Source organism: Lithobates pipiens, unplaced genomic scaffold (genome assembly GCF_037356315.1).
Source record: "Lithobates pipiens isolate NorthernLeopardFrog02 unplaced genomic scaffold, aLitPip1_a1.2 Scaffold_1, whole genome shotgun sequence".
Taxonomy (NCBI): domain Eukaryota; kingdom Metazoa; phylum Chordata; class Amphibia; order Anura; family Ranidae; genus Lithobates; species Lithobates pipiens.
The window spans coordinates 87,927,560-87,942,583 of NW_027507685.1; the positions used below are offsets into that span (position 1 = coordinate 87,927,560).

General features: G+C 44.1%; 1 protein-coding gene across 3 annotated transcripts in view; it reads left to right on the forward strand.

Annotated features, from left to right (window-relative positions):
- The first annotated feature begins 10,846 nt into the window (after nucleotides 1–10,846).
- The window catches only part of LOC143943175 (uncharacterized), a 195,582-nt gene continuing 191,404 nt past the window's right edge, over nucleotides 10,847–15,024 (forward strand). Inside the window, exon 1 of one of the 3 annotated variants that reach the window (XM_077464812.1) lies at nucleotides 10,847–11,101. In XM_077464812.1, the coding sequence (XP_077320938.1) occupies nucleotides 11,041–11,101 (61 nt within the window). In that variant the 5' untranslated portion in view covers nucleotides 10,847–11,040. The remainder of the gene's footprint in view (nucleotides 11,102–15,024) is intronic. The other 2 variants (XM_077464963.1, XM_077464890.1) reach the window with 2 other exon arrangements.

Consider the following 15,024-nt stretch of genomic DNA (forward strand, 5'->3'; position numbering starts at 1 on the left):
GAAGAGTTACATATAGACATAACAATGTTGGACTCGTGTCCAGCCCATAATAATCATGTAGAAGCATCCAAGGCTGGCCGCAACACGCAGCCGCACGCCATAGAGCAAAGCTAATGGGGCATAGGGCCGGACAGAGTTCATTTGTTCGATGGGGTACCAATGTCAGATAACCACATAACAGATAGAAAGTCAAACAAAACTCTTACACAGCGAGCAGATGGATTTGGGCTGCTTTCAAAAGGGGAATAAAAAACCTGCTACTAGTTAGAGATGCCACTGGGCAGCCTGAGTGCGCTGTGAGACAGATGTAAAAAAAGGAGCAAATGAGAAAAGAGATAGCGATAGAAGTATAGAAAAGAGAGAAAAGGGGGAGAAAAAGAAAACAAATGGGGTAAGGGGGGAAAGGAAGAGGGAGGGAAGAAGGGGGGGCAGCTTGGTCCCTGGAGCAGGGGGGACATCCAACGATCAAAGGGAGAGGAGTACCGGATCAAATCTGGATGGGCGGGTATAAGCCACCCAGGGCTGCCAGACCCGAAGAAATTTAGCAAGGGGATCTGATGCTATCGCCGTCAGTTTTTCGTTCACCATAATATCATTCATACAGTTCTTAACTGCCGCATAGCTAAGAACCGGAGTCTTCCAGGCCCTTGCTATGGTGATTTTGGTTTCAGTAAATAAATGTGCAGCTAGCTGACGTTCCGGACGCAGGAGCTCTGCAATCGGTTTCCACAGGAGGGCCTCAAAAGGGTCTCTCCTAATATCCGCATGAAAGAGTGTACGAAGTAGAGCATATATTCTGACCCATAATCTAGTCACCCTGGGGCAGGTCCACCAGATGTGAGCCATGGTGCCCTCCTGCGAGCATCCGCGAAAACATAGGGGGGAGCAAGACGGGATAAATGTCGCCAGCCTCACCGGGGTGTAATACCACCTATAGAACACCTTATACGCATTCTCCAGAAAGAGAACGTTTCTGGAGCATGTAGGCAGCGCCTTGGTCATAGCCTGCCAGTCCTCCGGATCAAGCCGTTTGCCCAGTTCAGCCTCCCATTGAAGGTGATAGGGCCGGAGCGGCGGTTTCGTAGATGATAAAATAGCTGTATAAATGAGGGAGATCAACCCTGAGGCATGGGGCCGAGATCTACAAAGGCTCTCAAAAGGGGACAGTGTGTAGGGAGCAGACTGGGGCCCAATCAATTGGTGAAGGAAGTGCTTAAGTTGGAGGTAAGTATAAAATTCCCTGAGGGGAATATCATGGGATGACCGAAGGGCTGCAAAAGGGATAATTTTAGTCGGGGTGAGCAAGGAATGGACATCTACAAAACCATGATCTGTCCACCATGCTAACTGACTGGGGTTATCAAAGCCTGGCAGGAATAGGGGGCAGTGTAGAAATCGAAGCAGTGGGAGATGGGGAGATTGGAGACCTGCGGAGTATTTCACCGAATCCCAGAGGCGAAGAGAATGGGCCAAGCCGGGGCCTATGTTCGGTGGGCGTTGTACTTTCGGGAGCCAGGGAAGGGACGCTAACGGAATCGGATGGGAGTCCACCATATCAAGAATTGCCCAGAGGGGCATTTGATGGCGTTCATGTAGGCGGGACAGGGGGGCGATACCTGCTGCCGTGTAATATGCATGCAAATTAGGGACTGAGAAACCGCTGTTAGCCTTACGGGCATAAAGAACCTGCTTTTTGATCCGAGACTTCAAAGAGCCCCAGATAAACAGCATAATTTTGCGTTGGTGGATTCTAAGTACATGGAGGGGTACGGGAACCGGCAACACCCGAAAATAATATAACAGTTTTGGAAAATAAGTCATACGCACCGCCGCTATCCTGCCAAACCATGAGATTGGGAGAGTTGACCATGAGTCAAGCAAACCCGTCAGCTTCCGAAATAAAGGGGGGTAATTTGCCTGGTAAAGCTCTGAGTACTTGGGTGAAAGTCTGATACCCAAGTACGGTAAAGTGGTTGTCCACTGAAAAGGAAAGATTCCATTTCCGCAGGTTGTAGGTTGATAGACATCGCCCTAGATTTCGCTGGGTTAACTGCCAGGCCCGATAGCGCAGCGAAGGTATCCAAAAGAGAGAACAAATTGGGAAGGGAAAGCCTGGGGTTCATAAGTGTCAGCAGAATGTCATCTGCGAACAGTGACAATTTATGCATAGTACCCGCAACTTCCACTCCCGAAATGTCCACATGTGACCGAATCGCTTCCGCTAGGGGTTCCAATGCTAGAATAAATAGTAGTGGGGAGAGTGGGCACCCCTGGCGGGTTCCCCTACGTATGGGGAAGACCGGCGAGTCGCAACCATAGTAGCGCACCTTGGCCTGTGGAGAGTCATAGATAGCCGAGATCCAGCCCATAAAGGAAGTGCCAAAGCCATAGCTGGTAAGTAACTTTGGTCACATCTAAGGAAAGAAACATTGTCTCCAGAGACCTAGTATGCGCCAGATGTTGGACTTGCACGAGCCGTCTAATGGTGTCACCAGCCTGCCTCCGGGGGACAAAACCTACTTGATCTTTTTTGATCAGTCGGGGGAGGAAGGAATTCAGGCGAGTAGCCAGGATTTTTGTCAAGATTTTCACGTCAATATTGATCAGGGAAATTGGTCGGAAGTTGGCCCAAGAGGAGAGGTCCCTATCCGGCTTGGGGATCATCACCATATTTGCCGTCAACATTAACGGTGAGAAGGAGTGACCTCCCTTCACCGCATTGTACACAGCCACCAGGTGGGGGGCCAGCACCGCAGCCAGCTTGCGGTAATACAAAGCGGTGAAACCATCAGAGCCTGGGCGCTTCCCCACCTTCAATTCTTTAATGCACTGCAGGACCTCCGAGACCTGTATGTCCCGGTCCATAAGCGACATCTGGACATCAGATAAAGAAGGCAAGGATAACTCCTTTAGGAAAGCACCCAGGTCCAGAGTGGAGGTGTGAGTCGGGGCGGAATAAAGTTTGGCCAGGCGATAGCGAAATTTCTCCAATACTAGTCGGGGGTTACCCGCCAGAATATTATGGCGGGTGCGCAGAGTGATGGGCTGAAATTTTGGAGTGAAGGTCCGCAACCTCCTGGCCAACATAGCATTGGGTTTGTTTGCCCTGGCATACCACCTCTGACGAGCCCAACGGTGGGTGCGTTCTGCATCCTCCGTGAGGCATAGGTCCAGGTCCAAACGAGCTTTGTCCAATAGCCTACGGTTTGCTACAGAGGGGGAGTGTGGAGAGAGCCTCCAACCTTTCCTCAAGCTTACGGCGGGTCTGGACCCTCTCCCTCTTCCTCTGGGACGCTATACGAATGACCTGTCCCCGAAGGAAGGCTTTATAGGCCTCCCAGAGCATCACTGGGGAGGATACTGAACCAACATTCGTTTTAAAGTAATCATCAGAGGCCTCGTGGAGGCTCTTAAGTATCGGTTCCAGAGAAAGAAGAGAGTCATTCATGACCCAAGGGGCGCCCTGCGGCTTGTCACAGAGGGAGTAGCATATAGTTAACACTGGGTCATGATCAGACCAGGGGACCGTCAAGATGGAAATGGAGGCTACCTGAGGAAGATGTTTACGTAGCAAAAACATGTGATCGATCCTGGAATGGGAATGATGAGGGTGGGAATAGTGAGTGTAATCCCTGCCAATAGGGTGGTGTTCCCGCCAGACATCGATGAGATCATGGTTTTGTAGGGCCTGCAAGAATTTTTTAGCTGATGGGGAAGGGGATTTATGGGCCGGCGGATAATTATCCATAGAGGGATTAAGTGTCACATTGGAGTCGCCTGCCAAGAAGAGAACACCTCTCTGGTGGGTCTTCAGCAGGGAACAGACATGGGTCAGAAAGGGTCAGAAAGGGGCCCGGATTATTATTCTGGGCATAGTAACTCATAATAGTAATCTCATTATCCTGGTCGGGGTCAGCTAGCTGTTTACTGCAAATAAACGGGAGCGATTTATGAATGGCAATAAGGACCCCCTTCTGCTTGGTGGGGCCGTTTGCTAGGTAAACTTGGGGATAATGCGCAGAAAAATATTTGGGGGAGGAAGAAGAAGAAAAATGAGTTTCCTGTAGACATGCAATGCCGATTTTAAGATGCTGGAGGTATTTGAATATTTTAATCAGTTTCTGGGGGGAGTTCATACCCTGAACATTCAGGGAAAGCCAATGAAGCGCCATCACGGCGGCTGCATGCAACAGCACGTCTTCTGTTCCCACACCCCAGGGAGCGAAGGGAAGAGGGGAGGGAGCGGGGGGAGAGAGGAAGAAGGTGAAGGAAAAGAAGGAAAAAACAGAGAGAAGAGAAAAGAGATACGAAAAGCATAGAAAGGAGAACAAGCTCGACAGGACATATAAAGCGAGTTCAAAGATGTACAAGAACGTGGGCTGAACGGCCCACTCAGGAGTGTGACCAAGGCCGAGAAACCCATCTCAGCCAAGTGTACACACATCTGGGGGAGCAGTGGTCCGTCGGACCAACCGGTCTAAATTAAACACATGGAAACAGTATTGTTAAATGAACATAGAATAGAGCTAACAAAAACATGGAAACATAAACCAAATTGAGTGTAACAAAAACACAGTAGTAAATATGGGTGAACCTCTTCCACAAAGGAGCGGACGTAAGGGTCCGCCCAAGCCCCCAGAGAGGGCAGCCAAGCCACCGTCTTCCAGGAGGCCGGGCACACCCTCACAGCCGGGCCACAATATCCCCCCCACCCAAATGGAAGGGAGAGGGGTCTAGAATGCAGCAAAATCAGCATCCCTGTGGGCTATCAGTGGGGGAGAAGCTTCCCATCTCCCACCCACCCCTCTCCCCAGCCAGCAACCCCTCCCCAGAGTCCCACCCGGATAGAGCCACCAAGGAACACATAAAAAACAAAAAGAAAAAAGACAACAAAAAAAGAAAAAAAAACAAAAAGGGGAAAAAGGGTGCAGCTGGTAGGCGTCCCGGTGGCAGCGTCAGTGTCGCCCCCGGCCGCCAGTATAACAACAGGGTGGCCTGCCCCGGGGCATTCCCCCATAAGCTAAAGCAACAGTCCAGTATCAAATAACAGTCTGATGGGGGGGGCCCTGGGGCATTTCACCAGAACTCCGCGTTGAGAGCAACAAGGGGAGAAAAAACTGTACCAAGGGGAAAAATTATAAAGTAGCGTCCCCACACCACGGGAGCTGGTGGTCAACAAATGAGATAGGGCAACAAAAAATGGGGGGCAGACCTCTTCATCCTTTACCTGACGGCTGGAATCTTTGGGCTTGCAAGTCCCGAAGTGCCTGGGATCCAGATTGGGACCGCTGGGAGGTCTGTGACGACTGGCGGGGTGGTCTGGAGGGTCCCGACCTGGGGGGGCCCGATCTGGGGGGCACGGACGGAGCCTCAGGGGAGGACGAGGGGATCTCTAGCTGGAGGTCAAGAAAATGACGCCTCAAATCCGAGGGTGATGAAGCCTGGGATTGCCGACCCTGGTGGGAAAAGGTGAGCTTGAATGGGAACCCCTAGCGGTACTTGATACCCTGTGACTGGAGGACCTGGAGGTATGGCTTGAGGTCTCGGCGCCTAGCAATGGTGGCCGGAGCTAGGTCCGCAAACAACTGGAGAGGGTTACCTTGAAAGGAGAGGGTCTGCTGCTCTCTCGCTGCCTGCAGAAGTCTCTCTTTGGTACGATAATAATGAAATTTAATGATAACGTCTCTCGGGGGACCCTCGGCGGGTTTAGGGGCCAAAGACCTGTGGATGCGGTCAAACTCAAGCCTCTCCAGGGGGATCTCCGGAGCCAATTCCTGAAAGAAAGCCGTGGCGGTACCTTGAAGATCCGTGAGCGACTCGGGGATACCCCTAATGCGAAGGTTGTCCCTCCGCGCCCTATTTTCTGCGTCCTCTAACTTGTCCCGTAAGGCCACCAGCTCTGAGGACAGCTTATCAACCTCCTCTTCATGGCCCTCAAGGACAGTGGTAGCTAGGTCCATGCGGTGCTCCAACTGGCTGGTGCGGTGGCCTATCTCTTTAAGGCCCTGCACGAATTCAGAAGAAAGCTTACGGGATGCCGCTGTAATTTCGTCCCGTACAATGCTGCGGAACCGCGCCAGCAGGTCGTCCATATCAGCCGGGGGGGGGGGGCTTCCCCCATCCATGGGGAATAGGTGCAGGCTGTCTGCGGGGGACGATGGACCCGCCGCTGAGAGCTGAGTCTCATCGTCCGGGTCCGGAGGCTCCGGCGCCATCTTTACTGTGCCTCTGGCTGAGGCCTGTGCGGACTTGCAGTGCTGCTGGCTCCTCGGCGGCTTCCTCGCCGATCGATGCATCACCGGAGCCCCCGCGGGATGTTCGGGAGCTGGCGGGGGTGAGTATGGCACGGAAAGACTGCGTCTATGTCGGATTAGGCCGGTGCTAACGATCCAACGGCGCGGAGCGAGGGAGTCAAGCTGCCATCTCCGTCGCTCGCGCGCATGCGCCCGGAAACCATTTGAATTTCACCCGAAATGTTGTTTTGTTATTTCAGAACCGTTTAAATTTGTTACAGTTGTAATTCGGAAATTATAATACATCCGAATTTCCGAATAACGTAAAAAGGATGTCCCCTTCACCCCATCCAAGTTGTTACCCCTAAAAAAACTAAATCAAAACAAAGCCAAAGGACTGACTTCTTTTTATTTATATATATATATATATATATATATATATATATATATATATATATACAGTGGTGTGAAAAAGTGTTTGCCCCCTTCCTCATTTCCTGTTCCTTTGCATGTTTGTCACACTTAAGTGTTTCGGAACATCAAACCAATTTAAACAATAGTCAAGGACAACACAAGTAAACACAAAATGCAATTTGTAAATGAAGGTGTTTATTATTAAAGGTGAAAAAAAATCCAAACCATCATGGCCCTGTGTGAAAAAGTGATTGCCCCCCTTGTTAAAACATACTATAACTGTGGTTGTCCACACCTGAGTTCAATTTCTCTAGCCACACCCAGGCCTGATTATTGCCACACCTTTTCACAATCAAGGCATCACTTAAATAGGAGCTGCTTGACACAGTAAGGTCCACCAGAAGATCCTTAAAAGCTACACATCATGCCGAGACCCAAAGAAATTCAGGAACAATTGAGAAAGAAAGTAATTGAGATCTATCAGTCTGGAAAGGGTTATAAAGCCATTTCCAAAGCTTTGGGAATCCAGCGAACCACAGTGAGAGCCATTATCCACAAATGGCGAAGACATGGAACAGTGGTGAACCTTCCCAGGAGTGGCCGGCCGCCCAAAATTACCCCAAGAGCGCAGCGACGACTCATCCAAGAGGTCACAAAAGACCCCACAACAACGTCCAAGGAACTGCAGGCCTCACTTGCCTCAGTTAAGGTCAGCGTTCATGCCTCCACCATCAGGAAAAGACTGGGCAAATATGGCCTGCATGGCAGAGTTCCAAGGAGAAAACCACTGCTGAGCAAAAAGAACATCAAAGCTCGTCTCAATTTCTCCACAACACATCTTGATGATCCCCAAGACTTTTGGGACAACATTCTGTGGACCGATGAGACAAAAGTGGAACTCTTTGGAAGGTGTGTGTCCAAGTATATCTGGCGTAGAAGGAACACTGCATTTCATAAAAAGAACATTATACCAACAGTAAAATATGGTGGTGGTAGTGTGATGGTCTGGGGCTGTTTTGCTGCTTCAGGACCTGGAAGACTTGCCGTGATAAAAGGAACTATGAATTCTGCTGTCTACCAAGAGATCCTGAAGGAGAATGTCCGACCATCTGTTCGTGTACTCAAGCTGAAACGAACTTGGGTTCTGCTGCAGGACAATGATCCTAAACACACCAGCAAGTCCACCACCGAATGGCTGAAGAAAAACAAAATGAAGACTTTGGAGTGGCCTAGCCAAAGTCCTGACCTGAATCCTATTGAGATGTTGTGGTATGACCTTAAAAAGGCCGTTCATGCTCGAAAACCCTCTAATGTAACTGAATTAGGACAATTCTGCAAAGATGAGTGGGCCAAAATTCCTCCAGGACGCTGTAAAAGCCTCATTGCACGTTATCGCAAATGCTTGGTTGCAGTTGTTGCTGCTAAGGGTGGCCCAACCAGTTATTAGGTTTAGGGGGCAATCACTTTTTCACACAGGGCCATGATGGTTTGATTTTTTTTCACCTTTAATAATAAACACCTTAATTTACAAATTGCATTTTGTGTTTACTTGTGTTGTCCTTGACTGTTGTTTAACCACTTGCTTACTGGGCACTTAAACACCCTTCCTGCCCAGACCAATTTTCAGCTTTCGGTGCTCTCACACTTTGAATGACAATTACTCAGTCATGCAACACTGTACCCAAATGAATTTTGTGTCCTTTTTTTCCCACAAATAGAGCTTTCTTTTGGTGGTATTTGATCACCTCTGGGGTTTTTATTTTTTGCGCTATAAATGAAAAAAGACCGAAAATTTTGAAAAAAAACGCATATTTCTTTGTTTCTGTGACAGAATTATGCAAATTATTAATTTTTCTTCATAAATTTTGGCCACAATTTATACTGCTACATATCTTTGGTAAAAATAACCCAAATTAGTGGATATTATTTGGTCTTTGTGAAAGTTAGAGAGTCTACAAGCTGTGGTGCGAATCGCACAAAATTGATCACATCTGATGTACTGGTGGCCTATCTCGCTTCTTGTGACCCAAACAAGTCAGGAAAGTACAAATACCCCCCAAATGACCCCTTTTTGGAAAGTAGACATTCCAAGGTATTTAGTAAGAGGCATGGTGAGCTTTTTGATGTTGTCATTTTTTTCCCACAATTCTTTGCAAAATGAAGATTTTTCATTTTCTTTATTTTTCTCCACAAAATTGTCATTGTAATAGGTTATTTCTCTCACGTGGCATGTGTATACCACAAATGACACCCCCCAAAAAATTCTGCTCCTCCTCCTGAGTATTACAATACCACATGTGTGGGACTTTTTCGCAGCCTGGCCACATAGAGAGGCCCAACATGCAGGGAGCGCCATCACGTGTTCTAGAAGCATAAATTACACATCTAACTTGTTGACTACTTATTACACTTTTGAAATACCAGGACAATGACACGTGACACTGATGACAGATGGCACTGATACGTGGCAATGATGACACTTATACGTGGCACTGATGACACGTGGCACTGATGACAGATGACACTAATATGTGGCACTGATGACACGTGGCACTAATACGTGGCACTGATGACACGTGGCACTAATACGTGGCACTGATGACACGTGGCACTAATATGTGGCACTGATGACACGTGGCACTAATACGTGGCACTGATGACATGTGGCACTAATACGTGGCACTAATACGTGCCACCGGTGACAGATGGCACTAATACGTGGCACCAATGACACGTGACACTGATGACAGATGGCACTGATAAGTGGCATTGATGACACGTGACACTGACAACAGATGGCACGTGACACTGACAGGTGGCACTGATGACAAATGGCACTGATACGTGGCACTGATGACAGATGGCACTAATACGTGGCACTGATGACAGATGGCACTATGTGGCACTAATAACACGTGGCACTGATGACAGATGCCACTTATACGTGGCACTGATGACAGATGGCACTGGGGACAAATGGCACTGACAACAGGTGGCACTGGGGACAGATAGCACTGCGGGCAGGTGGCACTGGGGTGGGGTGGATTGCACTGGGGTGGATGGCACTGGGGCGGATGGCACTGGGGCGGATGGCACTGGGGCAGGATGGCACTGGGGCGGATGGCACTGGGGCGGATGGCACTGGGGCAGGATGGCACTGGGGCAGGATGGCACTGGGGGGGGGGGCATGGCACTGGGGGGGGTGGCACTGGGGGAGGATGGCTCTGGGGGAGGATGGCACTTTTTATTAAACTTTTTTTTTACTTTTTTTTTTTTTTTTTTCTTTTTTACACTGACGGCTGCTGCAGCCGTTCTTCTCTCCCCTCTCACACGCTGTCTGTGTGAGGAGGGAGAGCGGCGCTGAGAGATGATCTCATATGTTTACATATGAGATCATCTCCCATTGGACACGCCGATCACGCTGTAAACGGCCGCTGTGATTGGCCGTTTACAGCGATCTGTGTTTGCCTGTCCCCGGGGGACACGGCAAACACAGAACTTCCGCGATGCGCGCCCGCGGCGGCGCGCATTGCGGAAGTAAACACCAGGCCGTCCAGGGACGGCCAGGCACGGGAAGCCGCCCGCCCTAAGGCCGTCATTCGGCTATAGGGCGGGCAGGAAGCGGTTAAATTGGTTTGATGTTCCGAAACACTTAAGTGTGACAAACATGCAAAGGAACAGGAAATGAGGAAGGGGGCAAACACTTTTTCACACCACTGTATATATATATCAATTTTTTTTTTTTTTATGGATTTTAAGGGAAACCACATGCCAAAAAAAAAGAAACAAAAACACAGAGACAGTTTTTGACAATTCCTGTATTAAAAAAAAACAAACGAAAACAATGTTCCCCGAAGAAAATCCAGCACCAAAGGACTGACTTCTTGGGTTTGGATGCAAGCGGATAATGCTTATTGCCTGGCTGTGCAGGATTAGGGGAGCCAGTTACTAGCAGTCCTTGCAAGAGATAGTGCTACAAAGCAAATTTTACTTGGCGAGTAGTAATTGGTCTTGCATAGAAACCCTGTCGATGATGACTTGCTCAGCACTCCTCAACCAGGTCAACATTTTCTCATACTTTATCCAACACCTGAAAGTCTTGGCTTGAGTTATCCTTCAAGTGTTACTTAGCTTTCAAAAATATTTAAGGGGGAGGGAGGCAGACACAGGGACCTGCCCTTAATAGACAGCTTTCTACAATAAATAACAAGCCATCACGTTTACAAACTGCTACAACTAGTTTTCCTTGTTGTTAGATTAATGATAACATTAGGAACAGGATATATGAAAATTGTGGTTGCTACACAAGAAGCTTGGAGCTGCAGCTTACACATACCATTTTGCAGAAGACAAAATTTTACTCTCGTACTGGAAGTTCTACAATCACACCAATATGGCGTATGAAGAAGGAGAGATGATTGAGTTCTTGACCATTTCGATGACCAGGATTACAGGTAAAAACATCTGAGCGCTGTCAAATGTATCCAGGAATGGTTATACACAAGAAACAGGTTCCTGAAATAGCGCTGCCTTTTTATAGAGCTTCAATAATTATTCTTTAATGCTTAATGAGATGCCATCATAATGAAAGTAATTAATCAGAACATATAGTCCAAAGGGAATTTAGAACCAATGCTTCCTTCAATTATGGCTACATACTAAATATGCTATATGGCCAAACATTTATGGACGCCTGACCATCACACCAGTTGGGGTTGCTGGACATCAAATTCCAACACCGGATGAATGAAATCAAGCAATCTTCTTTGACGTATAATCTCATACTGATGCATTTTAGACCATTGTGTGGCTCCAGATGTGGGGCAACAGTTTTGAGAATGCTCTATGATGTTCTAGCATGAATGTGCCCCATGTACAAAGTCAGCTCCATTAAGACATGGGTTGATCAGTTTGGTGTTGAGGAACTTGAGTAGGCTTTACAAAGCCATAAACCCAACCATTTGGAACACCTATGGCAGGGTTTCTCAACCAGGGTTCCACAAAAACCCTAAGGTTCCTCAAGAGGTTGCTAGGGGTTCCTTGAGCAACGGGCAATTTTTGCTTCTCAGATAACTTTCCACTCATACCATTGATCTGTAGAGCTACTCGTAAAGGGCTACCTCTTCACAATGACTTTCCGCTGACCATCACACTAATGTATCATGAGTTGAAGATATAGAAATTCTTAGCAGGGGCTCCCTGAAATAGGAAAGTTATTCCCATGGTTCTTCTTTGTTGAAAAGGTTGAGAAAGACTTCTCTATGGGATGAATTGAAATGCCAATTGTGAGCCAGGTCTTCTTCAATGCCAATGTCTTATAAATGTCCTTTTGGCCAAGGGAGTACAAATTCCCCCTCCAAACTCTTGCGGAAAGCCTTCCTAGAAGAGTGTAGGCTATTATTGGTGGAAAAAAGGGGGCAACTCCATACGAATACCCATGGTTTGAGAATGGGATGTCCAACAAGTTCATGTAGGTGTGATGGATTGGTCATGTGTCCACCAACCTTAGTCTAAAAATGCTAATACAAGTCCTAAATTTTAGAGAGATGTGCTAATATCTAGGAGATGCAGCTATGCAGATTTAGGATTTCATTCTTTCAAATACGTGAAGAGTGCTAAATCCTTTTGGTTGCAAGAGACAACATCTCCACTTTTCTTTGGTCCATTTTTCATAGCTCAAACCATGTAAGTAATTTCTAAATAAAAGTATGTAGCATTCAACAGCATACATGAGTATTGGAAACTATTAGCAAAATTTTGCCCTGACTTCGGCAAATGCATTGGGGTCACCTGGAACAGTGGAATTCGTTTTTTTTTTAAGGTTACTTTGTGAATTAACCTTGGGGTACAAACGCCCCTTTCAGCTAAGTTCACTTCTGCAATTTAATAATATTTTAAAACATTTCAGCTTCAACCAGTAATTTTGTGGCAAAAAACACTCCAATAATCTCTAATCTTGGAGAGTACTAGATGCAAGAAAAAGATTTTCCTTTTTATTGGAATCATAACTTACGCACAAACACTGCAAATCCCAAAACTCACTGTAGGTACAAATTACAAGATGATACTTGATAAAAATATAATATAATAATTATTAGTAGTAGTATTAGTACTACTACTACTATCACCATTCTAATTATTGTTATTATGAGGGGTCTTTATAAAGTTTATGCACTTTTTTATATTTAATAGAGATAAAAAAAAGTGCAGATTTTTGAAGAACCCTCATATTATTATTTCATAATAATATGATATAATAATATTATTATAAATAGTACTACTGATACTACTATTGCTACTATCACTATTATCATTATTGTTATTATGAGGGGCCTTCATAAAGTTTCTGCACTTAAATAATTTAATAGAGTTAAAAAAGTGAAGAATTTTTTTGAAGAACCCTTATATTATTATTTCTTAATAATATGATATAATAATTAAACTACTACTACTACTACTACTACTACTATCACTATTATCATTATTATTATTACGAGAGGTCTTAAAAAAGTTTCTGCGTTTTTTATATTTAAGTTAAAAAAAAAGTGCAGAAAGTTTTTGAAGAACCCTCGTATCATTATTTCCTATTAAAATAATAATAATAATAATAATAATAATAATAATAATGATACTGCTACTACTATTACCACTATCGCTATTATCATTATTATTATTACGAGGGATCTTCAAAATGTTTCTGCACTTTTTTATGTTTAAAAGAGTTAAAGAAAATGCAGAAAGTTTTTGAAGAACCCTCATATCATTATTTCATAATAATATAATAATAGTACTACTACTACTGTCACTATTATCATTAATAGTATTACGAGGGGACTCCAAAAGTTTCTGCACTTTTTTTATATTTCATATTTCAGTATTTTATATTTCATGCAGAAATTTTTTGAAGAACTCTCATTGTTATTAGATAATAATATCAAATGTTGTTATTATTGATGTTGTTGTTGTTATTATTATTATTGTTATCGTTTGATAATAATAATATAAACAAATATGTTTCTACACTTTTTTATGTTTAATAGAGTTAAAGAAAATGCAGAAAGTTTTTGAAGAACCCTTATATTATTATTTCATAATACTACAATAATAATAATAGTACTACTATTGTCACTATTATCATTAATAGTATTACAAGGGGTCTTCAAAATGTTTCTGCACTTTTTTATATTTCATATTTCAATATTTTATATTTCATGCAGAATTTTTTTTTTAAGAACTCTCTCATTATTATTAGAAAATAATATCAAATAATAATAATAATAATAATAATTATTGTTGTTGTTATTATTGATGTTGCTGTTGTTGTTGTTATTATTATTGTTATCATTTGATAATAATAATATAAACAAATAATAATAATAATAATATTTTATTAATATAATAATTATCATTTAAAAAAATATATTTTTAACACATATTATCTTGTGGATTTTTAGTAAATTAACCTGGCCAAACAGTTATTGTTGTTGTTATCATTTGATAATAATAATATAAACAAATAATAATAATAATAATAATAATAATATGTTATTAATATAATAATTATAATTAAAAATATATATATATTTTTAACACATGTTATCTTGGGGGTTTTTAGTAAATGAACCTGGCCAAATAGTTAGAAATTGAGAACTTTTAAGAAACACTAGGTTATCAATAAAAGCGTAACAGATTTAGGATATCGTTCTCTCAACTGCCTGGAGAACCTGATTGGTTGCAGTAGACTAGGCCTCCACCATTTTTTGGTCCATTTTTGCTCAATTAAATCCTTGAGCTCAAGTATGCAAGTATGTACTGTATCAGAAGCAGAAAATAAAACTAGAGGCTTTGGCTGGGAGGAGATGAGTAGCACTAACCTTGATAGAAGCAGATTTATTAAATTTTTCATTGCAGACATCCCTCCACACATTTCCATAGAACAGGGCAAAAGTATTGAAACTTCTATAGCTATAGCCAAACTAGGAGTCTGCATCAAAAGTTGAAGATAAGGCGATGATGAAAGTGTAAGAAATTCCAAGTCCATGAGAGGTAAAGGTAATGGAAAAAAAACAAAAAACAAAAATAGCCATATGTTCTTCTCCTTGTCTATTTAGTCTAGAGAAATCAGGTTTGACATGTGAGCCGGTTGAAGATGTTGGTAGAGAATGTAAAGAGGCAGCAGGTGAAAGTTTATGTAGGTCAGGTAAGGGCGTGCTTACTTCACTGTTCAGTGAAAGTCCAAGATGAAGAAGGTACAGGTGTTTTTTTTGTTTTTTTTTGGGCTTTATGCTGTGGATTTAGAGAAAAAAAAAACTTTTTGTTTTAATTTTTTTTATTTTTTTTTAAATGAAGAACTTTTGCTGCAGACAAGTAGCTTTAA